The sequence below is a fragment of the Toxoplasma gondii genome, chromosome XI (genome assembly GCF_000006565.2).
Source record: "Toxoplasma gondii ME49 chromosome XI, whole genome shotgun sequence".
Lineage (NCBI taxonomy): Eukaryota > Apicomplexa > Conoidasida > Eucoccidiorida > Sarcocystidae > Toxoplasma > Toxoplasma gondii.
The window spans coordinates 4,743,337-4,767,959 of NC_031479.1; the positions used below are offsets into that span (position 1 = coordinate 4,743,337).

The following is a 24,623-nucleotide window of genomic DNA, read 5'->3' on the forward strand; positions in this document are numbered from 1 at the left end:
GTTGTGTACGTGTTCTCCCTCCTCGCACGTGCTTAAAAGAAGTAGGCGTGTAAAAGGCGCGTGTGGAACGGCATCTTCGTATAGAGGAGAAGACGTCGCATTCCACAGTTCGTCCCCCCATGTTGGGCAGATAAGACACTTTCCTAGAACTGGCCAAGCGGCAGCGAGGCGAACTCGCAGGTCGGCGTTAACATCGAGGGTGGCACAACCCACCCCAACCAGGAGAGCAAACTAGCACTATGATCCCTATGGATGCTACCAATATCTGAAGAGGAAGGGCAGCGTTTGGAACGCGGGCATGCATATGTATTTCCATAGTGAAAGAATGAAATATTCCTACTCAAAAAGTCTACTAAGCATATGTTCACAGCATGGGTAGACACGGAGCTGCGTCTCACGGAATACATGAGTTCAAATGCATATATATCAGTAAAGAATCGGCGCTATGTAGGCTCTGGATTTACTAAATGACAATTTTGCTGCTGCCAAAATCACGAAGCTCGTCAAGGAACCAGTGCCGTTTTCATATACAAGGCGCACTAGACACTGTAAAACCGCGATTCTTTCAACCGCTGTCATGGTATCGCGTCAGTTCCCCATTCGTAGGTCGGCTTGGATCGTTGAACGCTTGCCAGTCTCTTGCAATAGGAGCGAACAAGAGCTGCGTGAAGGAAGCAACACAAAGAGGGGGTCAAAAGATAAACTGTTTGGCAGTCAGTGGGATGTCGGGATTTATGATGTCTGTCCTCCGTACCTCTGGCAAGAATTCCTGAAGTCGATCAGGCATCTGCACCACTGTGTTTCCCCATTCTGTTCCAAAGACAATCCCGAAAAAGTTCTCCACCGGTGGGTTCCTTCGTTGCTCTGTCCCCTCCTCCCCTCCCAACTAAGATGAATAGACGGATCTTCTCGACCTCCTCCAGAGGCAGGCGCAATACGAGCCTTCTGCCTGAGATATCAAGTCGTCTTTTTCATGTAGTGTGACCTCAGATTGATGGATACTATGTTTGTGTGACTTGTTCTATACAAGCAAGCATGCGTGTATGTCTGACTGCGTATCTTTAAGAGAGCCGCACCGAGACAGCTTGATAGATTCACTTAGTCCGTACGTGTGTGTCCCCCCTCACATTTTTGTGTTGACGTAGTTCTGGTCGTCTACACAAGCACCAGGAAGAGACGATATTATGCACGTATGTAGGTACATATTGACGGAGCTCTGCACGCGTTCGCTGAGAGTTGGCGAAGGCACAAAACAGACGTTTAGAAACAGAAGTGTGGTTACCTTTTCGGGAATGCCAAAGCAACTGATCAGTTGCATGGATATTGCCGCCACACGGTCAACAGAATCGTTTTTTGCTTGGTGAAGAGCGTGAACTTCTTCGGGCTTGATCAGCTTCTCAGCCATCTGAAACCGAGCGTATGAAACAGAAGTGACGAAGCAAGTGAATTGGTTCAGACAGATAAACATGTTAATCCTTCCTTTACAAACAAAAGGATAATTCTTAACACTGCAACATGGCGAACCCTAAACTGATGTGGTTTCGAGTGACAAGGCGCAAAAACGCTCTGCGGACAAGCGCGTCCGAAGAGACTGTCCACAGTCTCTAACTTCAGTGAGAATGATACTTATCTATCCGCATAGTCTTTGATATTTAAATGTTTGCACATGTGCGTGTATATATATATATATACACACAGATAAGCAAAACAGTCACTTGTGTGGAAAGCCCACCAATAAAACCGCTCTATGTTGTGGTCCATCCACCGAAGGTTGTATAAAAACTCACCATAAAACCGAGGTCTGCCTCAAGGCAAGATAGACCAAAAAGACGAAGGGGCGCTTCCAAGGCTTGGGCACACAATTCGTGCTTGTGTTGCATCATGTACCCTAACAGTCTTAAGTAGGCCTGTGACCAGTCATAGCAGAAGGGAAAAAGCCAGAAAACGTGGGAAAGGCAAGCCACGTTGACCACCATTGGTTTTCCTCTAGCTGCTAGTTGCAACGACGTCTCGGTAAAAAAGGACAAAGCATGCCTAGAAAGGAGCGTTCCCCACTATCCCTGAAGTCAGTTCAACTAGGAGGAAAGTCCAGCGATTATGGTGTCTTTCTAGGCAACTGCTTTCCCGGGAACGTTGTGTCTGCCTTTCCGGTGTTCGACTGAAAATCGTGTTTTCTACATATATTTGTGGTTACCTGGCTGCTAACAGATTCTGGTATTTTACCTTGTGACCAAAGCTATCGTTCTTTTCCAGTTGTGGGCCGGCAGGGACTCATTGATATCCTGAGTGTTCTTGAAACAGTGCTACCACAATAGAACTGTTCTTTCCTTCGTTTTCCTCACCTCGAATCCTGCCAGATCTGCAAAACATTTGGCAATGGAGGCGGGCGCTGAGGAGTAAATGAAATCGTGTGTGTCCACGTCAGCCATCCACAAATCGTAGACCATTTGTTTCTTCTGCATGCGGATGGTGTTCTCCATGTTCTTTCCCTGTTCGTGGACCACCTGCGTCATCCCGCCCAGCCTCTGGTGGTGATCGTGCAAAGACTTTTCGCTTTCTCGTTTTTGGCTGTGTAAAGGGCCCCGCGGATCTCGGTTCGACACGCGCTGTTCTGCTTGCTTTTTCTGAAGCAACTGCCGTAGCCTTTGGATCTTCCGACTCATTCGGAGACGGAGAAGAATGTGTATCAGCTTCAAAAGTTCTCCTTCCGGCCCGTACATAGGAGGTGGGTAACTGCTGATTTCAGAGGAACTCGCCGCTCCAGGTCCACACTCAAGCGGAGGAGGAAATGACGGTTCTTGCGGCGGAGGAGGGACGGGTAAATGGGGGTCGAGATTGACAGAAAACAAAGGAGGGAAGGAAGGAGACTGTGAACGGGAAGGGGCGTCATTTCCCGATGTAGAAAGTGTCCTGCTGAATGCAGCGAACTCGTCCCGGATGGAAGTCTCTGGAAACTCTGCCAGCGCTTTCAACCAAACAGGGGAGTTGTGTTGACAGGATAGCGCAAAAACCTCCTTGCTGACTTTCGCGTACAGCCTGTTACGGACTCACACAGAAACACAGCCCCACCACATGATGTTACTGCGGAATGCCAAGGGCGCTTCTGGCCATAATCGGCGCTTAACGAGGAAGCATGTAGTGAAACGAATGCGACAGAGACGGGAACGAGTGTGTCTGTACGTGTCAACTTGCAAAAACACATACACATATATAAATGCATACTCACATAGAAATATCCTTTTGCACTGATATATATATATATATATATATATATGCATTTGTCGGCACATGTGACACTTCTATACACCGAAAAAAAACGGTGGCGGGCCTTGATGTATGGAGGTAGGAGTTGTTGCAGGAATAAATACGGGTAATAATGGGCGCCCCTCTTCCCATTTATACGCAAATGTATTGCCGAACGACAAAAGATTACACACAAATTTATGTGTGTTTGTGCCATTTTTGGTCGCCTCCTTATATGTGTCTTTCATTTGCTCTCTTTCGCTTAAAAGTTGAAGACCTACACGCGGTTGTCGCCTTCTGCAGTCAGCCCCGCGTGCGCGGACCCGATAAATTCACCGAAAAGGTTGGCACTCAAGAATCCGCCGCCCCCGCATCTTTCTCTTCCCTCTGTCGCAAGTCTTTCTGCGCACCAGGCCACGGTAGGCTTCAGAGCACAGCAATGGAGGAGAACTTCGCAATGTGCAGCTGCGTGCGCTTCTAGTAGGCTTCGTACAGGCAAAGATCCGATAAGGACCGGATCCTCCAACTTCCCCGTCTTTTTATTTCGCTGTGTGTGTACATTGAACAATGTGGGATTCCCGTCCTTGCCGCCTCGCGCTTCCTCTGTCAAAGGCGAGGTGGTTTCCTCTCGACTTCGTTCGCCACGGTTTGCTGTGCTCTTCTCTGCATTTTCGAATTGCCGTTGCTTCCTCACAGCCGCACAAAGAGCAATTCTCTCTCTCAGAAACGCTTGGCGCACAGACGCGGTTCGCGAGAGAACGCGGGTAAAGCGTTCGTATAGAGCTTTGACTTCATTGGTCCATGCCATGAGGATCAAGGCCTGAGCGAGGAGGGGCATCAACGTCTGCTTTTGTACCGCGAAAGACAGAATGGGAGTATCCGAGAGACCCGATGGCCCTGTAGACAGTCGCGTGGAAGAGTAGCGGAGAGTGTTGTTCAGGACCACCTTGATCCCTCCAATCATCATGCATGCGATGCACAGGCGTCCTGACAGCAGTTGCTCAGTCTGTAGGAGAAAGCGATTGCGCGCTATCGACGCAGAAGGCGGTTCTGCCTCGGGTTTCTCCACAGGCGAAACGACCTGAACTGCGTTCGGCTGTCCTTCGTTTTGGGAACTCGACAGTGCATCCCCTGTCCACGACTGCCCACCTCTGTTCACCTCCGCTCTCGTCCATTGTGCAGAGTTAGCTAACGTCGTTCGACGTTTCTGAGACGGCCTTTGGCTGTTCACTCCTTTCTCCTCAGCCACGTTCGAAACAGCAGACTTGCCTCCACCGTTCCCAGAACGATCCGATGTTTTCTCCTCCCTTTTTTTGAGAAGTGTTTCCAAGTCCACGGACAGAGACTCGGGCCCGTCAACGATGGAAAAGACACGCCCGTCCGCCTCCACCTTCGTAATGCCGTCAAGCAAATGAGAGCGTGGGATTCTGACGTTATGAAAGCTGAGGCAGCGGCAGGATAGAGAGAGTCAACAGCAAAAGATAATGGTGAGAGGTCTAAAAGGAAAGGCGCCTAGACAGATGGGCGTACGGATGCCGGTGAAAGCAGGCGTTTTTACGAACAGGTGTCTGTCAGAAAACAAGGAGTCACACGGAAGTCCAACGTAGTGGAAACTGAATGTGCTGTGCAATACAACGAATCACAAGCAAGTGACTGAGTGTCGAGGGGGCATGGTCGTGTAGAACTACTTGGTCGGTTCCTACGTGATTTTCGCGTTGTCTACTCCGTTGCATCCTATTCTGTGACCCATATCTTCGATTGTCACTCCGGGACAGACTCGAAGTTCGCTTGAGCTCCCTGAGATAGCCAGCATATAAAAACAAAAAAAAGGAAGTGATTCGTCACCACCTTCGTCGTGCTTTATCATTACGAAGAAATCGAAGGGGGGCGCGTGGGAAGGCGAAACACGGAGCTGAATCCAAAAGCGTAAGAGTAGGAAAAGCGACGTGTGAGAGCATGTTTTATGCACGCACATCCTTGTGATATCAATGCCTATAGTACCCTTGGCACGAGTACATATACATAGATAGGCAGCTAGATAGGTCGAGAGAGAGATGCTCCCACAGGCGTCGGCAAGTGGAAAAACCAGTGTTTATACGGAATGGGAAATATGAGCAAGTACATACGCAGTCATGCGCGCGCACACGAACATATATTCACACACATATGTGTACACTTAAATACAGTCACTCGCATGCACGCCTGCTCGCTTGTTTCATCAGTAGTTCTATTTGCAACTACGAATCAACATGGGCCTGTGTTGAAGTTGCTGCCTCCGAGTCAATACACACATGCACTGTACAAATGCCTTTCTATCCACCCGCGAGTCTTCAACATTCTGGCGTGTCTAAGCTGACCTAAATTGCTCGACGGCTGTCGGATTCGAACAAGAAAGGCGTGGACACCTTGACTGGCTCCTCGAATAATCATTTGAGCAAAGACGATTGCCCAAGAAGCATGCAAGGCGCCATTTGTGATCCTGTTTGGAAGAATAATGAGTCCGCAAACGGACACGATTCTCCAAGCAGCAATCACAAAAACGTACTTCGTATGTATACACCCATGCCTGCCGGTGTTCTTGCGTATCTGAATATGCTTTGATGTGAGACGTTCTGACACATGTCCTCGGGTATTCGGACAGCCTCCCTTTAGAGATTTGCTACAAAATTTAATAGCTGCTGAGGGTTTTGCTTTTCGGAAAGACTGAAGCAGACACAAGAAGAAACACGTCCCTATACATGCCTCGCGGCAGTCTTGAGATTCGAATATGGCACTCTCCATTATAAAAGCCGGGAGTCAACGGAGTCGTCTTTGATGAACGACGGCGCTCTTCAAGCTTCAGTTATTCCGGTGTCTTACCAGTATTTCTGCGATAGAGTTGTAGGGGAGCTGATGACAAATTCATCGCGTGCCGGTTCGTATGTAGCCGTTGTCTCGAGGCACACAGCGTTGTTGCCATAACCTAATTCTGTCAGAGCGAAACATCCGATCTGGAAACAAATAACCATATCAGGGATTCCGGGGTCAGTTGTCGCTGCCCGTGAACCGGTCGTTCGTCACACATAAGTACGAAATCGAGTGAAGAGAGCTATGTATAGATGCAGGCGAATCAATCGATATTTTCAAAGGTAAGTCTGTACCGACAGTCAGAGGCACAAACAGACGCTATTCTAAAACCATCTTCGTAAAAGTAGATGGATAAGGACAGATACTTTTATGTTAGTTGTGTGTGTGTGTATATATATATATATATATACCATCCGGCTCACCTCTTCCAGAGTGTCGATTTTGTTCAGGATTTCACGCTGAACGTGGTTTTCTTTGGATCCGAGTCTCAGAAGGGTGCCGCCGAAGAGGTTGAACTGAACAGTGAATTTTGTTGCCAAGGATGCATCCAACATCCCACAGCATTCGTGCATGGTCAACAAACGGCGAGGCGCTCTATCGAAGTCAAACTGAAGGACATAGAGGCATACGCAAACTAAAATAATGGAAGATTGAATCCCTGCCGATATAATCCTGTCAATATAGGAACAACCGATTTAAGTGGCGGAGTATGCACCGACAAAGTCTAAGGATGTCAAAGTTGAATTGTTGGTAGATACTCCTACAGTATAAGAATGTCGAGATTGAGTGTATGCAGACGCAAGGGGTGAAATACGACGATTCAGCAAATAATTCAACTATGTCTATATTTATGCGAGCATCTATAGAGCCGGACATGTAGGGGCACATCTTTCAACAGAATTCGTGTGCATGGACACCCGTTTACACTTTGGCTTTCCTGAGTCCGTTAACTCCAAATTTTTGTGACTTCATGGCTTTTAATGGATAAATAACACTATACTCTGCCGCCTATCGAGGTGCTGGAAAAGCTGTGTTTTCCTTTTCATAAAATCCGTAACTCTCCACGTGTCTATAGGCGGCACATACCACAGAAAAGAGTCCAGCTTGACACAGCGTTCTCAGCCGTCTGAGAGCCAGCTCCCGTTGTGTCGAAAGGGGCACATCGAATCGAGGAATGAACAGCTCGAGATTTTCCAAAGCGATTGTCTGGACGCTTCGACGAGTGGAATGGCTGTCGCCAGCTATCAGAAGGTGAAAGAAATTCCACGATGAGACAGGAACCCCTGCAGCAAGACTTTGATGCAGGTGAGTCCCTTCACCTGGCAGTGGAGCACTAGCGGCGGGTGGCCCAAGCATCTCTTCATTCCCCTCCGACTGAGGCGAAAAAGTAGGTCGCGGAATAATGTCCATCGTTTACGTGGGGAGAGAGCCAGACCTCGAGAAAGGAAAAAAAGGTATACGTCGTGGAGTGTGTCAGCTTTCGGGTGTTGAGAGTGGTACGTATGAGTAAAAATAAAGCATCCGTGACAAATCAAGGAGATTCTTTGGCTTCCCAGAAGAAGAGGTGACTGTGGATTAAAAGGCTGCTAGAAAACTGTAAACGATGTGACTAGTGCCCTGTCCGTGACCGTAGTAAAGCAACAGAAGAACAGCGACAAGAAGCGTGCTGATTCCATGCCCGAATGGGTGAGCTTGTCTCAACAGTTCTCGTACCAGCCATAAATACACGTCGTACTGTACGAAAAATAAATCGTTCAAAACACATTTCAACAGAACGGAAGACGTCGAAATCTCAAGTGGCTGAGTTCTTCCCTCTTAAACTATGGTCTGCCGCAGCGCGGATGCGTAGCAAAAACGGAGAATGAAGCCAGCTAACTTCGGACCTTGCAGACGTTAATCCACAAAGAAATGGCAGTTGCGTGACCTGTCAACAAAACACGACGTAGAGACGCGGATGAGACGCACAAGAGCCACTAAAGGCAGCTGTGAGTGTTCCGCTGTCTTTGCGTCAGTGTGCTGGGGGGCGTGTGTTTGACGCTAGAGGAAGGCTGGTCTTTCTTTTTGAAGAGACTTTAGACGGAACTCATCTTAGTTCGACAATAGCTGCTGCCCACGTTCCCCTACCAAGCACACGCATTATTCCATACGAACCGGTATCGGTTTTTTTTGATGACTGTGGGTACCTTTCTCTTGCTTGAGAGGGATGTATCGGCTGTCCTCCTGGCGAGTATACAATCCGTTGGAGTTAACTACTTCGATCCTTGTACAGAATCTTGCTGTGGCACCTCTGTTTTGGAAGCCTTCATCTCATATTTCTCTGCGGCGAATAATGCGACACAAAATGTGTTCTAAAGCGGCAAAAAAGAAACCCTATCCAGATAAACATTGAGCAATCGACGAATGCTCAGACGGAACATACTCAGAAAAATAGCGAATCAGGATTGAAAGTATATTATCGCGAATCTGGCCGTTACGCCGACCCCAGTCTTGACACGGAATGGCCCCGTAACTGTAAATTCTCAGTTTAACAAGACACGAAGTGTAATGCTTGTTCTTATCGTAAATCATGAGGCACAACAACAGGAGAATGTATACGACCAGATGAATACTCACACCTACTTCCTTACTGGCATTTATACAACCTGTTACGGATGGTATTCGTGAAACTATACTAGTCCGCCATACGTCCAAAGCACACCATGTTGATGGAGGCCCGGCTGTAAAGTAATGTCTATCTCCGTAAGGAATTTAACAGTGACTGTCAGCCTGCTGAAAGGAAACTAACAATTAGGTTGTGCAAATCTTTATGAGCGCTGTTTAATATTTTATTTAGGAGTTAGTTGTGGCGTATTAAATCCGTCGCAGTTTCGAAGCCGTATTTTATACATACCGACATCGCTTTATTTATAGACCTACGGTTACTGTAGCAGTCCTCTGAATCGAAGAGTATCTGGACGGATGTAACATTGCAATATTTAAACAGGCGCTTGCCTACCTGGCAAGCACATTTCTTTTCTGTGTGTTGTGCAACTGTCGAAAACTGAGTCCCTAGCTGTGCAGCACAACCGTCGCCGACTGTTGTACCGCGTTATACACGACAACGAAACCCCGAAATGGAGCTATCCCTCGTTTCTTTCTCGCGAGCCCTGCTTCCCGGTCAAAATAGATACGCTCATGATCTTTCAAGAATGTTGAACCTCTTAAGAGTAAAGAAGAAATAGGAGGCAGCACGCACTTCTCAATTCGTCCCCGAGAGAGAGCAGCACACGACTGTTCACAAACTAACTTAAGCACCATTGAGAAAAATGCTTCTTTATCGAGCTATTCGCCTCCTCGTCAACAGTCTTAAAAAGACAGAAAAAACGAAATTTCGGCAGTTTATCCCTTCTTGTCCAGAAGCAGGACACACTGCACGCACGACTCTCGCACTACCGCAATACAGCAAGGCACGAGTAAAGGGCTATTCCGAGTTGTCAGGATTCGATCAACTTGCCTGTAAGCATACAAGAAAGAGAAAAACCGTATGCTTCTTATATACCTGCCACCTCAAGAGTAACGAAACACCTCCACGACCATACCAGACGGAATCCGTATTCGCAGAGCGGTCTCTTCGTTCCTCGTTGTTTCTATGAACTCCTATTGATATCTTCATTGTAATTCGCACGCCAGTCGCAGAAACGGTCTCTTCAGCACTACGTCAAGTTGCCTCTGGTTGTTTGATTGGCGTGGTCACTTGAGACTTCACCGGAGTCAAACGTTCTAGTGGATTCTTGGTATTTTGTTAAGCATCAACCGGCCGCCCTGTCCGCGTGCTTCAAAACCAGGATATCGCTCTTGCTCAAGGCTGGCTGTTCCTCAGTTGGGCGCATCTTCCGTAGAAACAGGCGTGCCTATCGCTTCGGCTGCCTCTCGTGCCGCTTCCTCTGGTGAAGCGGTGGAACCCTCCTGGGTGGTTGCGTTTTGCTCTTCTGGTTGGTCGGTTGGTACACTTGTGACAGACAGTTGGACGTTCTTGCTCTGTGCCTCCTTGCTACGCTGTTGAGCGCGGAAGGCGTTGAAGAAAGAAGTGGTGTTATGCAGGATTTCCATGGAGCTGCGAAGATTCTTGGCTCCTTTCTCTGCTTGTTTCGCAATGTTGGACTTCTGCATCAGATTAAATAAATCTTTCCCCCTTATTAGGAACTGGGTAGTCCACCGGCGAAGCCGTGGACTGCTGCCAAATTCAAACGGAATCACTGAGAATCGACCTGTTTCTTCCACTGAATGTGACGCGTGTCCCTGAGTTGGAGAACTTCCGGCACTACCCTGGGCCTCTGTTTTTAGCGGCACCTGCTCATCCGCTTCGGTGGCCCCCTCAGCTCCAGTGGATGCCTCATTTTCAGTGCCTGGCTCAGCTCCTGGGATCATATCAGCTCCTGTGCCTGCTACATCTTCAGTGGCCGCGTCAGTTCCAATGCTCATATCAGCTCCTGTGCCTGCTACATCTTCAGTGGCCGCGTCAGTTCCAGTGCTCATATCAGCTCCTGTGCCTGCTACATCTTCAGTGGCCTCCTCAACTTCAGGGGCTCCCTCATTTCCAGTGGCCACCTCAGCTCCTATATTCGCTTCAGTGTCCGGGGCAGCCTGTGCTCTGATGGTCGATACACTCAGAGGGGCAACATCGCTTTTTGTTGCAAGAGGGGGGTTAAACACATCTACCTCTTTAGGCTCGCCTGGGCTCTTCTCGAGGCCATCTGTCGTCGCCTCTTGCCGTGAGTCGTCCGCCACAGTGGCGCCAGCAAGGGTGCCCGGGAGATCAGTTGGCGACGTGGCATCGGCAGCTGGAATAGTCTCAGATGCAGCTGCGCTATCCTGTGAAGCCTCCGCTGATGGTTGGGCTCCTGATTCAGCCCCAATTCGCTGTCCAGTTTCACCACTAGAGGCAGTCTCTGGACCACTGTTAAGTGGATCTACAGGTATGTCTGTTACTTCCGAATCACCCATGGTGTCAGAGCCAGAATCTTCACCCGACTCTGAGGCGTCCGTCCCCTGTGCGGTAGGAGTGTTAGGGTCGGCCGTCGAAGACTGACTTTGATCCTCTGATTTCTCTGCTTCGTCTTTCGTGTCCGCCTCCCCTTTAGCCTGGGCTGACGATTCTTGTTCCTCACCACCACGGTCTCCAGGGGACGACACATCTACCAGTGAGCTTGATCGCCAAACTTCTCCTTGGTCTGACCCAGTCGGAACACCTCCGTCAGATTCTTCTTCCCTAGAGCCGCTGAAGCCGTCCTCAGTTTTTGAACTCACAGGTCGTACAGGCAGCGCCGCGGGCGGTAGCGAAGATGTCTCCAGTACAGGGTCACCTCTGTACACCTGTTGAGTTGCGTCCAAAAATAAGTCATCGTCCCCGGCGTCACTGGTATCGATCCTTTGTGGTGCATGCGCTTCAAGGGTGAGGGAGGAGTCCCAGCGTGATGACGGCTGGACGGCGCGGCGGTCCTGCAGAGGCAACAGGCTGTCCCATTGCGGCGATTCGCGAAATCGAAGATGGAGTCCGCTAACAGAGAAGCGCTTTTCAGATACACACAGCAAGCTTAAAAAGAACATGGAAGGAAGAGGCCACCTGGGTCGTCCCATCTTTCCGCGGAAATTTATGTATCTCTCGCGGGTGATCGAATCGACTGAGGCTGCCAGCGAGCCGCAGCAGAGAAAGAAAACATGTATGAACTGGCAAAGTGTGCCTTTCGAATGAGCTCGTCATTCACCAACAAAAACGAGTCGAAAAAGAGACGAACAAGAACAACTTCTTCTGCGCATGGCTCACTGGCACCTACCCCTCTTGTACCAGACTAGCCTCGTCCGGGTCAACTGCCGCGGTTCCGCAAGATACGGCGGCCTGTTGAGAATGCAGGCGAGATTCTCCCCGAGGTCCGTGAAACGAACAGCCACAGGTGGAGTCTGGCATGAGCTAAAGAAATATGATTCTCAAAACAGCATGCGTATCGCAGGAGCACTTTCTCCGACGCCCTCGTATCGCGTCGCGACGCACGCCGCGGTGCCACGGCGGCCACGCCAAGACATCAGGATGCGCAGCCTTCCCCTTTACCAGTTTCCAGTCTCCTGGCTTTTCCAGTCCGAAGTTGTCAGTAGACAAGGTCCCACAGAAAACCCAACGAAAATAAATGCGCGTTCCAGACATCTGTTGCCCACCTGGGCTTCCCCAACGATCTCCGTGGGTCCCGTTATTTTCAAGACAGCTGACTACGGATAGCCGCAAAAGCGCTATGACCATAGCTAGACGCGGCAATTTAAGAAAGAACCAGAGCAAAAGGGGCAGAATCAGACCTCACATGACCAGTTAATGTTGTTTTGTTGCGTGTCTCCTTTTCCGAGATTGCAGCGAGAAGTGGGCACTACTAGAAGGCATCAGGCGAAGAGAAACTCGCAACACCAGCCGCTCTTGTAAGGCATATACGGCACTTTCACGGGAGATACCACAATTCCGTGGCATACAGGAGCCGCTGTTGATGGAAAAGGTAAGCGGACTTGCCATGCATAAGAGGCGTCCTGACTCTACTTGTGTAAACCTTTTTTCTATTCAGAGGGTCTAATCCGGCTTTGCAGCACTCCCCTGCTACCATTACAGACAGGCTAAGTGAATTTCCCAGTGGAAGAGCTCCCAATCCCGCGTGGAGTAAGTCGGCAAAAACGTCCACGTTCCGTACGAAACACATATATCCCCTTCCCCCAAGACATCGCTGAAGACACCGTCGATGTGTCATGCGATCGTCTCTTTTCTTGCCCTTCTCTCGAAAATTCCATCCTTTCTGCGAAGAGCTGTATGGGACTGAAGTAAACTGAGATTCTAACTCTGAACCCCTTGCACCCGCAGTTCTATCGCTCGTTGAGAAGTGATAGTTGTGAGGGAGAGACACCACAAGTGACAGCAAATATCTGGTCGCTCTGAAAGGTCCACGTAAAGAGCATCCTTTTCCTACCTTGAGGAATGTATCGAGGAACCTTGCTCCATATCTGTAAGCGGAACGACCAGCTACCTGCACAAAGGCTGCTATAAAGGGGACTTTCACGTCTCATCTCTAATCTAGCCGATGGCCACTCTTAGAACACTCGGACGAATCAGTTAGAGGCGGAATTGTGCAGCTGACGAGGGAGAATGGCGTTACGCGAACGTGTGCACTGTTAGTTAGCGTTTCAGTGCTCTTTTACCGGTTGCCTCACTCAGGCGAATGAGAAAAGCGACTGAGAAGGCAAGGGACGGTTTTATATTTAGCCCTTATGAGTTCGATGGGGGCGCAAGTCGCTAGCTCTCCGTCTCGGCTACCAAGATTGCATGTAAGGGAACATAAAGTACAAAATTGTGGAATGCGGTAATGTGACTGGGCGAAGGCATGACGGAGCATTTCTTAGACTTTTCCGACCACGTTTACAGTTGTACCGAAAACGCGTTTGGGTTAGGTTAAGGCTCACGAACAAAAGCTCAGTTTGCTTCGCAGCTGAAGCATCCAGACTGCTTCTGGTTGAACATGCAAGTGGTCTTTCGAGCAGTAGATGCTGTGGCAGCGACGTCAAATACAGGAACAAACACAGAATCGTTTCCTGCTTGTTGCATAACGCTGGCATCAGTTGGCATTCTCTTGGTTCTTCACAACAAAATGTGGTCGTATAACAGGTTTCGGTGGACCTCCATGCGCCACCATCGACGTGGTAACACAAGTACTGCTTTCAGAGCAGCCCTGAAGAACCTCTGGCTCTGAACCAGGGTCTTGATAAGTGTTACAAGTTCGGGCGTGAAGCTCGCGAGCAAAAGATCCAAAGTGGAAGTCTTGAGGAAGCATCTCTCCCGCAGGCCAAAGCTCTTTTGTTCTCACGAAAACAAGTCAAAACGCACATCCTAGCATAAGCCTTACCAGAAAGTCGGTGTGGCCATGTGCTCTGTAGATTCTGGGTTACCCCACATACGCCAGATGAACCAATTTGTGTTGCCGTTCCTTTCATTTGCCGCATGGAGATGATGATTGGTATGTCACCCTTGAATCCATCGCTATTTTGTTACGTGGAGGGCCATAAAAAAGGCAAGGACAGAGTCTTTGGTCACCAGCTCACGCCAGCGCAAACTATTTATGGGCTGTGCGCGGCGACCCGTCGTGTTCCACAAAGGGCTCCGCACCAGAACCAAAAGAAAACTCTCTCAACGACCAAGTATCTTAAAGTGTTTTGGGAGTTCTTTCCAAGGATTCATCAAAAAAGTTCTGCTACTCAGGAGATGACATCGCTGTGCATATCCTTTCCCGCCGCGTTGAATTTCCTGTGTGTCTTGTTCACAGAACCCTTCGAGGAAGGGAGGGTATGTCTTGCCCCATATGACCGAGTAGCCAGAGAGATTTCCGTCTTTTCAAGTGTTTGCTCCACTGGGCAGGTGTTTGCCCATTTAATAGTACAATTGAAGAGGTACATATTGGAATCAACTTTCGAGCGTAGCGCACTTTTCGAATGCCTCCTAAATTTGAGCCTTTAGGCCATCTTTTCGCGTCTTACGCGAGTTTGTTTCTAGACTTTCCTCGCCGGCCGTGTCACCCCTGACCCATGCTTCAGCTGCCTCTACCGCCTAAATTGTGAAAGGGGAACTTCTCGTAGCACGACTGTCACACTCAAGTCTAAAAGTCGTTTTCCGTATCAGATTAATCTGAGCTCATCAACATCCAAGCATTTTGCAGTTACGGGACTGGCCACATTTTCTGGCCCTCTGGCTTTGACTGCGTGGTTCTCAAAGTCGTTGTTGACCCGGTCTCTAGTGAATCTCCCTTCGTTGTTGATTTCTCCTTTCCATGCCACAGAGGAGCGAGGATATCTTTCACTTCAGCAGAATATGTCGTCAAGTCTCTTGTACAAACGCGTCTTTCCAGTTGTCTCTGCAAGACTCTGCTGTCACACATTTCTTAGTCCAGCAAGCTGAAAAGTGCCTTTTAGCAGCGTCCGTGCCAGCTGAGATACGAAATCCTGAGAGAGTTTCTGTTGAGCAGAATCCTCGCCTGTCTTTTCCCGTTGCAACTCTAGAAGGTCAAGACGGCTGTGTCGCTGGCTCCAATTGGCTGAATCCCCCATAAAGACAGTACCTTACCGTAACGTTCTCAATCTGTATTCCAGCTTCCCTTTTCGGCAGGAAACGCCGTGGCGCCCCTCTTCTTCCAACGCAAATTTGCTGGAAGTTTTCCGCAGCTGTTGTTAAATGCCGAAAGGCCTCTACAAGTAGCTCCGCGAAGTTGTGGATATTCGAGCGAGAGGGTGCATCTTCCAGTATACTTCCGCCTTCCTCTCCTGCATCGACAGCATCCTGTTTCCGCCGTCACATTTTGGATTCTGTGTTTGTCGCTGTGTGCGTAACGTTTGTCCTTCTGCTTGCAAAGCGACGCTTGCCTTGTTCTAGCCAAGAATTTTCTTCCTTTCCCGCGACACAGTCAAGAGGCAATATGGCAAACGCACGAGAAGTGGCCGAGTGCCTCATGCTCACAATTGCGGCTCTAGGAGCGCTGTCCTCACTCAGCAGGCCCGACTGCAATTTCCCTCTCTTCGTTTATCTGTGGTGGTCATTTTTTTCTGTTCCGGAAGAAAGGAAGGTAAGGAAAAGGCGCCTGTCTTTCCCTGCCGACCTCTTCAAGCCCTAGGAGGAAAAAAAAGTGACACCATACATGTCCAAGAAAACAGATAGGCACATCTTCCTATCTTCTAAATAGAGTTTTCCCTGCGGTTTCGCGCTCGCCATTTGGTATACAGTGTGCCTGCTGAGCGGAAACCCTGTTTTTGCTTTCACAGATTTTCCGTAAAACCAATTTGTTCCTCTGTCTGAAGGCAAACGCGTGAAGGGACCCAGTTTGATGAATGGATGATTATTAGAGGGAGCATTCACTGGCGTGCATCGATCGAAGGGCCGCGCTCTAGTGTTAAACTTTATCCACAGTTTTTTAGTTCCTTCGTTCACACGGAGATCCATCAACCACGAGATACGACTGTCTCCACCACTCTGCCGATCCTCCATGTATGCATAAGTACATTCATTGACAAGCTTGTGAACCTACATGCGCCGTAGGTGAATACTGATTGGCCGCTGCTGCAATTACAGGTCATTCTTTGTGGTTTCTCGATCATTTTGTGCTCACGAGTTTTTGCGTGTATGTAGGGTATGTTTACGGGCACGCCAGTAGACTCCACTGAAATTCGTTTGTTTTCGTGGTGGTACCTTCAGATCCACAATCGCTTTCCATGTGTGTGCACTCGATGTGTTACTTTTCAGACGCAACAGCGCTTCATGGTCGCGTTCATCTTTCTCTCGATTGTCCAAGACATTCTCTACGTGCTCTACTGGCGTAAGTAGAGAGTGTTATTAAACACCAACTGGGGACTTCAGCTGCATTACCCGGATTTCCAGGGTGCTGCCTTTCCTTTTTCTTCATTCTTGATTACGCATGCCGTTTGACAGCCTAGGGGGTGGCACGTGTTGTCTCCTGGCCTCTCGCTTTCAGCACAACAGATAGCCATGGCTCTCTCTCGGATGGCAGGGTCGCTTTTTCCGATACGAAAAAAAGATGTTTACGGATAGCGGCACGCATGCCAGTCATGTGTTAAATGGGCTCGCCATCAGATACTGATGGCTTTTGTGTTTATCTGCTAAAATCTCTCTTGCTTGGTCTCTGCAGCGATTCGCTGGTTTGCTCATGACTGGCTCGCTTTGTCTAGCGACACAGAAGGTCTTCACGTTCTTGTCACTTTCTTCACGCTCCTTGAAGTCTGCCTGAAGGTAAGACGAAAGTGAATTGGAGGGGGAGTCCTCCTCTCTACAGAGGGTGCCAGAGTGCCACATTTCCTGCATTTAGTTCATTCTTGTGCTAGATTTCGTGTTACGCAGTTATAGGAAGTTTCCGTTTCCTTGGAGCACAGGTCTATGTCTGCCATGAATTGTGCGTCGAGTTACTGACAAACGCAAAGACGTTGAACACTAAGTTTTATACCGAGAAACTCGTAAGTCGCGGTTGTCACATTTAATGCTGCGCATTTTTTTTTCTATCCCGGTCCTAGCAGCAATATGTTCCTTTTCTTGTCCAGTAGAGACTATGATGTCCACAAAGTGTTGCGTAATGCCTGTTCAACCTCTCTCCTCAGAATTCTCGCACAACACCGAGCTCGTTTATTATCACTCTCTTCGAGTCAGGCTTTGGATGGTTTTTCAGGGGAAATCATACACACGCCGTGTTAAAGTGAAGACGTGCGGCGAGGGTCGAACAGGACTGCACATTCGTTAACCCGCTGAATTATACTCGCGTGAAACTCCATGCAAATGGACGACACATTGCCGGTCTACGGATATGCGTTTGCATGCATCGACTCTCCTGGGCTGCATATCTGTGTTTTCTTTCCAGCTGCTTCTTTTGGCGCTTCTTCTGATTCCTGGGGCAGGGGTAAACACCCAAGAAGCCGTGAAGAACTGGTTGCAGCGGATCGGCCACCAGGAGCCACGGCGAGAGTCGCAGACGCCCCTGTTGGTGACAGGACAGGCAGCCGCCGCCGCTGTTCCTGGTTCGACGGTTTCTATCCCCACTCAAAACTTTGCTGCAGTCACGTCCCGGCCGTCTTTCTCTTCCGAAGTCGTCTATTCATCGTAGGCAAGAAGCGTTCCTCTGAGTTGCACAGTCGCGGCGTGGATCCGTGCTGACACAAGTTCCGTTATTGACAGGTTTGAAGGAGGTCTTTCGCAGTTTCGTGAGTGGCAGTCCCCTCAGAGGAAGAAAGACCCTCCAGTGGAGGGAAACAGAAGCCATTGGGAAACGTACTGGTTGCGTGATTAAGACAAGTGGGCGTGCGGGCTGGCATACTGTTAGAATCGTAGTACGCCGAAAGGTTTCTTGATGTTGCAGCCGACAGTGTCGCCCGAGCAAGTGTATAGACATCCGAGCAGCTTGCTCGGTGGCACTGCTCGAGGAACTCGCTATTTCTAATAACAGGCACACTATGAGTGTGGAGGGGTAAGGGGATGAAAAACCAGTGTATCTCCGACGGACCCAAACACCAGTATATGAAATACTGTGACGTCTGTCAAAATGTAAATGTCATGGGCCGAGAGAGATGCCGGGATTTGACCATGCTTTCAGACGAAGCCGTTAACAAGTCCCATTCTTGCGTGGCCGGCAGTGTGTATCCACTGGCGAATCTTCCGCGGTCGGCTTTTCGGAAGTGAACTGGGGTATCGATTAGAAACTCACAAACAAGGTCAAGAAGTAGAATGAGGAAAGAACTCTTCCAGACTAGTCGGCCTCATGGAGGCCACATACAATTCCAGTCAGACAGAGACCGGCGGCAACGCTGGGCTCTTCGAATTTGAAAATATCGGAAAACACTTTTTCTAGCCTGTAACACACTCATCGTTCTACACGCACAGTCATGGAAGCATGCAACAGGGTTTGCACGTATCCAGTGAGGCCTGGGAGAAGTTATGCGCGATTTCACACAATGTACATCCCTTACCACATATGCATTTGAGGTACATTCTGACCGTGCTTCACGCCGTTCATCTGGGTGCAGAGAAAAAGTCACTACGGAGGCGGCGACCGATGTGAAGCAGTTTCTCATCATTGACGCCGTTGCCTTCTTCGGTGTGGAATTGCCAGTGCCTCTCTGTCGTGACGCATTATGCCAAACACTCTCAATGTAAATCTAGCACCATCGGAAATATCAGGCGCCGCCAACATCCGTCCTCGTACTGCCAAAGGGACAACCACGATTTCCTTTTTCCTCGTATCAGTGAACTCTTCTGGTGTGATCCTAAGTATGCAGTCAGATAAATATATACAAGGAACTTGACAAGCATTACTCGATTTATCTAAACGACAAAGATACATCATGAGCAAGGCAGGCGACACCTCAGCAGCTCTGTTCCCACGTTCGAAGATCTCTGCTGACAGTGCGATTGCAGTGTAGCGCATTCGACGTTGTATTCCGGTGCACACAGAATCATGAACAATATTAACAAGAATTGCGTGCTCTTGTGCTAAGTAGCTTATTCGTGGAGAAAGTTGAAACCTGAAACGGGGTGGGAAAAACATAAAGGCACTGCTCCAAATGGTGCATCTGCGTACAGTGGCCACGAAGCTTTATTTTCTGAGACGAGTCGTTTCTTCACCTACACCATTACGGTCTCTTGCTTGCGCCTTATCCACGCGCATTTTTCCGTACACGTACAGATCTACAAAGTTAACCGTGAAGGTATTTAGAGCATTGTGCTACCTTGCTGTTAGCGTACTTGGAGCGGAGAGTGACTGCTTCAGAACTACCGACTACCTCAAGTCCGTTTCATGTAAAGCTGAAGAGCCATGATCAGTCTGATGTGATCAAGATACACGGTCCTGTTCCCCTCTGCATGCTCATTCATGTTCTTTCTGGTGGGTAACTGCCCTGCCAATTTCCCGGTGTGGGGTCATAGGGTTCTGTCAGACGAAAGATTGAGGCTTGTATCTCGTCGTCTCTGAAACGGATTGTTTTGTTTTGTCTGTGTACACAGATCAAGCGTCGAACTGTGTCCTTGTTGAAGGCTTGTGAGGCAAAGGGAAAAGACGGGCCCCTCTCTGTCTTGCACTACTCGGGAATGCTCCGCGAAATATCGAAGCCCCTATGTGGCGTATGCTTCCTGAGGGTTTGTTCGTCCGATCATTCCTGGGGCATACATGGCATGACATTAGCGACATATTCAACCTACAGTCGAGAGGTTCTAATCGCGGACAGTCCAGTTTTTCACATCTGTCGGAAGAGAGATTGCTATTTCTGTTGTCTAGCGTGTGTTCCACGACCCGCGAGTCTCTGTCATTCGCCTCAAAGGCAAACATCTTGGAAAATGCTTCCGAGTGCCTTACAAATTTCTTGCGGGCCTCAATATTGCAAAAGAAAGTTCCGATCCCAGGAAATAACTGGCGCCACTCCAGCGTCATTCCTCGATCCGCTTTCGGGTTTTCCAAGGTCAGTGCGATGCCCCGTGCGCTCCCTGGGTGCGTGCTAGCGGTTTTCACACCGGCGCTAGCGCGAGACCGAACTCTCGCGCAGCGGCCTCTCGAACCCGTTTCTTGACCAGAGTAAATTGCAAATTTTAAAGGCGGGAAAAGTTGGTCAGTGACAAGTGCAAAAGGACGATTTTCGGTGTCTGTACAGAAACGCTGCTGTGCTTGCGTCGTTAACGTGAAGAAGGGCTGATGTCTCATACCTCCTTGGATACTCGTGTCTGCGCTCGCGCCATCATTTACTGCACCCAGCAGTGCACCGAGACAAACTCGAAGGACTTCGGGACTGGTGTTCTTCACAGACCCACACTCGAAAGTTCAAGACGACGACCAGCTGAAGAATTTCTCGTCTTTTTTGAGAGTAGGGTGGAAGTTCCTGTGTGGCGGAATACAGCTCAAATGAATCAATCGACTGTGCAGGCCTGCTGCTGGCGACCGTCTGTGTTTCGACAAGGTCACGGCTGGCCAGCCGGTTTGACAACATTGGTTGGAGGGATGCACGGTTTTTCATCATGACGTTGAAACGCTTGATGTCTGCGCATAAAAAACACGAGCCTTGAGTGAGATTCAAGGCTCTGTTGCCCCGTTCGTGACAAGCTGCCCCTGTGGAACGATAATCGAGTCCGTCCTTCGGATTCCGCGCTGAATCGAGAGCTATCGACAGCGCAGGAAACTGACAAGAATCGCGGCAACATACCGCACGGCTCAAAATTCCGTTTTTGATTAGTACTCAAATTTCGTTCAAGCGCTACTGCGTGTTCACCCGCATTCCGGTTGTCAAATACCGTGTCAGTTATGGGTAGCGCAACAGCTGCGCCCGAGTCGCGTTCCATAGGTTAATTCGTCCTGTGCCGGCCAACCACCCTGCATCTATCGTTTAATCTGTTTCGTACCGTCACATCGTGTTACGCTCACTTCCTGCGTATCGTCAACGGAACGCATCCCTCTACACGTAGCCGCGTCCAACCATGTATTTTCAGTCTGTCTCAGCCGCGGCACCCCCGCAGGAGAGCGGGGTGCCCCAAGTTCTGATGCAGTGGGCGGCGCCTCTCGGAGTTGGTCAGCCACAGCAACAGTCGTTTCTTGTAATGCCATCACAGACTCCAGCGGGTGTTGTTCTGTGTCCCGCTAGCCACTGTCTAGGTCAGTTCGATGTGGACAGAAGTACCAGACGACAGCCTGCGCAGCCGCAAAGCCACTTGCCGGAGCCTCATCTCCACCAGTTTTCCAACATCTTCTCAGAATGGGAAGTGGACGAAATCGACTTCGAGGATGCATGCACTCGCATGCGCGACGGCGCCCGTCGCGCAGGTTTCAGCGCCAACCGTGCAAGACGGCGGACAGCAGAGCAGTCGGTCCAGTGCTCGCTGGAGGACGAGAAGAAACCGGAGCCGGAAACGAACGACACACACCGTGTCGACCGTGTGGTCGGGGATATCAACATCAGCGGTGTCGTCCAGCTCGGACAATCCGGTGATAAGTCGATAACGCACGCTAGCCGTGGTGACCATGTCGATGACGCTTACTTTGACCGCTACAGCGTGGTCCACCGCCCGGTGCGGGTGTGCGGGCCGTCGCAGCCACGACAGGACAGTTGGTCACGGTATGACTTGGAATTAAAACGGTTCCAAAAGTGGCGTCAAGAGCAGCAGAGGCCGCCCTTGGGGAGGATTCCTAAGCATCGAATCGCGTTTGCGCAACGCTCTGTGAGCGACAACCCTGCGAGTGCCGTCATGCAGGCGAGAGTTCGACGTGTCTACGACCACGCGCACCATACTCCTCTCAATCCGGATGACAGCTACTTGTACAAGTTCTTGGACGACCGTAGAACGAGACATGCCGACGCATTTTCAGGCGTCAACACGAGCAGCGGAAGGCGGCGCTACGACCGTCCTGTTCCGCAAGAGCCGTACATCCCTTACGATCCGAATGCGCTGAGGGAAACCGGACTCCAGACAACCGCTCCTCTCGTCTCAGTGGAACACTTCCCCCGACAGGAACACCGAAAAAAGACCTGTGGTGCACACAGCGATTGTGACGCAGATCCCGTAGGTCTTCTAGAGAGCGACCTGTCCCCAGAATCTCAACCGGATCCGTTCCATGCGGGGATGACGTTTAAAGGGAAACTCCAAAAGTTACGACGGGAGGATGAAGGAGGCAGTCCTGGAAAAGCCTCTGGGAAGTTGGATGGTTCGCCAGAGAAGCATCATAAGTTGTCTGGGTCGCTGAATGTTGTCGGTGAAGACGAAAGATTCTCTGTGACAGGGTCTTTCACAGTACCTCTCGCCGCAAATGGAAATCGACGCAAAATAAGAGAGGGGACCCCTCCGCCGTGGAGAGTTAAAAGCTAATGCCGCACAGAGGTGTGTTTCCATAAATGATCAAGTGCTTCGACGCTTTTCGCGGGTTCTGACCCTTTATAACACTCTTACAAGGTAGCGAATTGGGTTCCCGTATATAGGCCGATGTGAATATGTTTTGCCAGTGCGACACTCGGTAGCAGTTTTTGGCTATCGCCTCACCCGACTCGTGGTGAATGCATAAGTGGAAACCAAACTTCGGTGCGACAAACGCTATCGCACACAAATTACATGCAGCAAACGGTCTCTTCTCCGTCACCGATTACAGGACGCCTCGTGCTGCCTGAAGATTTGTTTCCTGCTGGTTACCCGAGAACCAGACAAAACTGTTGTAGTATAAGCCGTGCCCAGTTTCCGACAATTGTGAACCGTGTCCTGTCACCCACGGCTGCAGTGGTTTTTGTGAACTCTTCTACAACAACAAACGAACCCCTGTTGGACGCTACAGAAACTAATAAAGAAGCGAGCACCTCGCATGCAGAAAGTCTGTGACACAAAAGAAACAACGTAGCATGTCCGCACGAGCTTGACCACATCCACTCTAAGCACTTCTGGCTGTAATATGTATCACGAAAGGTTCAACCGTATTTTGCCGTTGGAAGCACTTTTCCCAAGCTGTAAAACTTATGTAGAAAGGAATACTTGAAGAAGCCTTCCCGGTGGGTTCGTATCCGCCACAATCTGCGTACTCTTCCGTTTCAGTTCATGCTACCGTAGTAGCTCTTTTTACCAGCGACATGAGGAGCGGGCAAAGAAAAGTGTGTCGCTTCTATGGAGCGTAGAGCCACGGTGTTTCCATTTGAGACAATCCTGAGTGTCAAAGGGGCAAGAAGATGCCGAGAGGCGTATTTATTGGCTTGTGTGCGTTCGTTCGGACTCTGCCGGGGGACCCTAGAGTGTCCGGTGGACGATCCATGGTCCTGCCCAATAAAAACGATAATTCCGAATCTGTGTCTCTACATCACGCCCTACTCCTGCTTGAGAGAGTGTCTGAGAATGTCCTTTACTGCTAGAAGCCTGCCATAGCTCAGTCGATTTTACCTTAAGGAGCTGTGTGGATATGTGCGCACATCTTGTAGTCAGTCAATGTCCCCCATCCGGAGTTGTGTGTGTCAGGGGAAAAGGCTTCCAAACGCTGACTTGTGGTATGGAGCATCTTTGGGGGCCCAGTGCACTTGATGAAAAACGCGGAACCCTTGTGTCACCACATCGTCATTGTCGGCACACAGCTGCACACGGATCTTGCACCACGACCAGCGGGAAAAAGCGGGAAAGGCCCTGTTGCAACGCAAGGGCACCACTTGATATCGAAAGGTTCAGAGCAGGTCGTTGTTGTGTGTTGCGCCGAGTAAGAGGCCTGAACTTTAGCCGAAAAGCACAGAATTCGTGTTCTGTTACCCTGGCATTTTCACCTGTGTACGGCGGTGTTGCACTGTTGAGATATCTCTTCCCTTTCCTAAAGAATGCGTGGGCAGCGCCGCTCCGAGGTCGCTTCATCCAGAGCAGCTTTCTTTGCCACGCCCTGTGCTGGCACGCAGATGTAGAGGCCTTCACAAGTTTCGAAAAGTTCATCGGACAAGCAATTGATCGGTGGAAAAGCTTCAATTTCCCCGAGTCATTCGGGAAGGAAATGCACGGTGGATTAATGTGGAGATGCCACACAACTGCGCAGCAAAAAAGGCAGTGGAGACATCGATGCTGCTTCTCCTGACGACAGCTGCTAGCGAGCCCCACCGACGACCGCGGGTGCCACGGCCGGAGAAGCCAGAGTGAAACTTGGCCGGTCACTCGCTGGTCGATGCTTCTAATTCAATCAATTCGACTATTTCTCTGGGAGGAAGGACACGAGCAACTGTGGTCTCCGCGCTTGCGCTGAATCGTACCGGTTTTCTGTTCATTCGATCGACTCAGGAAAAAGCAGGAAAGCCTAAGGTTAAACCAAGAACTGGGTCCCTACGTGTGTTCAGGATTAATAGCCTGACGCGAGTTTGCTTGCTACGAGTTCGGGGTTTCCCTCGAAGACTTGAAACCGCAGATATGATGGCCAGCGACTGACTTAAACGTCAATCCGTTTCCCGTTGTTTTCTGTATTTAGACTCCAAGCCCGCCAGGCTTCTGTTTTTTACCGTGGAAATCC

General features: G+C 49.7%; 5 protein-coding genes across 5 annotated transcripts; 3 read left to right on the plus strand and 2 right to left on the minus strand.

Annotated features, from left to right (window-relative positions):
- Window positions 1-178: 178 nt before the first annotated feature.
- Window positions 179-7,716, minus strand: TGME49_315480 (acyl-CoA dehydrogenase, middle domain-containing protein). Its single transcript, XM_018782867.1, has 10 exons — window positions 7,177-7,716; window positions 6,513-6,698; window positions 6,103-6,233; window positions 5,601-5,722; window positions 4,947-5,040; window positions 3,525-4,685; window positions 2,343-3,036; window positions 1,788-1,907; window positions 1,283-1,405; window positions 179-661 (listed from the first exon to the last, which is right to left on the minus strand). The coding sequence occupies exons 1-10, from the start codon at window positions 7,498-7,500 to the stop codon at window positions 566-568; spliced, it is 3,051 nt and encodes a 1,016-aa protein (XP_018635327.1). The 5' UTR covers window positions 7,501-7,716; the 3' UTR covers window positions 179-565.
- Window positions 7,717-8,803: 1,087 nt separating this feature from the next.
- Window positions 8,804-12,917, minus strand: ROP10 (rhoptry protein ROP10). The gene has a single exon (XM_002364687.2). It carries the CDS (start codon window positions 11,704-11,706, stop codon window positions 9,946-9,948), a length of 1,761 nt encoding a protein of 586 aa, XP_002364728.1. The 5' UTR covers window positions 11,707-12,917; the 3' UTR covers window positions 8,804-9,945.
- Window positions 10,824-12,979, plus strand: TGME49_315495 (hypothetical protein). The gene is made up of 4 exons (XM_018782868.1): window positions 10,824-10,988; window positions 11,584-12,211; window positions 12,470-12,531; window positions 12,672-12,979. Exons 2-4 carry the CDS (start codon window positions 11,885-11,887, stop codon window positions 12,829-12,831), a joined length of 549 nt encoding a protein of 182 aa, XP_018635326.1. The 5' UTR covers window positions 10,824-10,988; window positions 11,584-11,884; the 3' UTR covers window positions 12,832-12,979.
- Window positions 12,980-14,488: 1,509 nt separating this feature from the next.
- TGME49_315500 (hypothetical protein) lies at window positions 14,489-18,602 on the plus strand. Its single transcript, XM_002364688.2, has 4 exons — window positions 14,489-15,704; window positions 16,379-16,451; window positions 16,782-16,882; window positions 17,502-18,602. Exons 1-4 carry the CDS (start codon window positions 15,558-15,560, stop codon window positions 17,742-17,744), a joined length of 564 nt encoding a protein of 187 aa, XP_002364729.1. The 5' UTR covers window positions 14,489-15,557; the 3' UTR covers window positions 17,745-18,602.
- Window positions 18,603-20,222: 1,620 nt separating this feature from the next.
- Window positions 20,223-22,955, plus strand: TGME49_315510 (hypothetical protein). Its single transcript, XM_002364689.2, has one exon. The coding sequence runs from the start codon at window positions 21,095-21,097 to the stop codon at window positions 22,475-22,477; it is 1,383 nt and encodes a 460-aa protein (XP_002364730.1). The 5' UTR covers window positions 20,223-21,094; the 3' UTR covers window positions 22,478-22,955.
- Window positions 22,956-24,623: the final 1,668 nt, after the last annotated feature.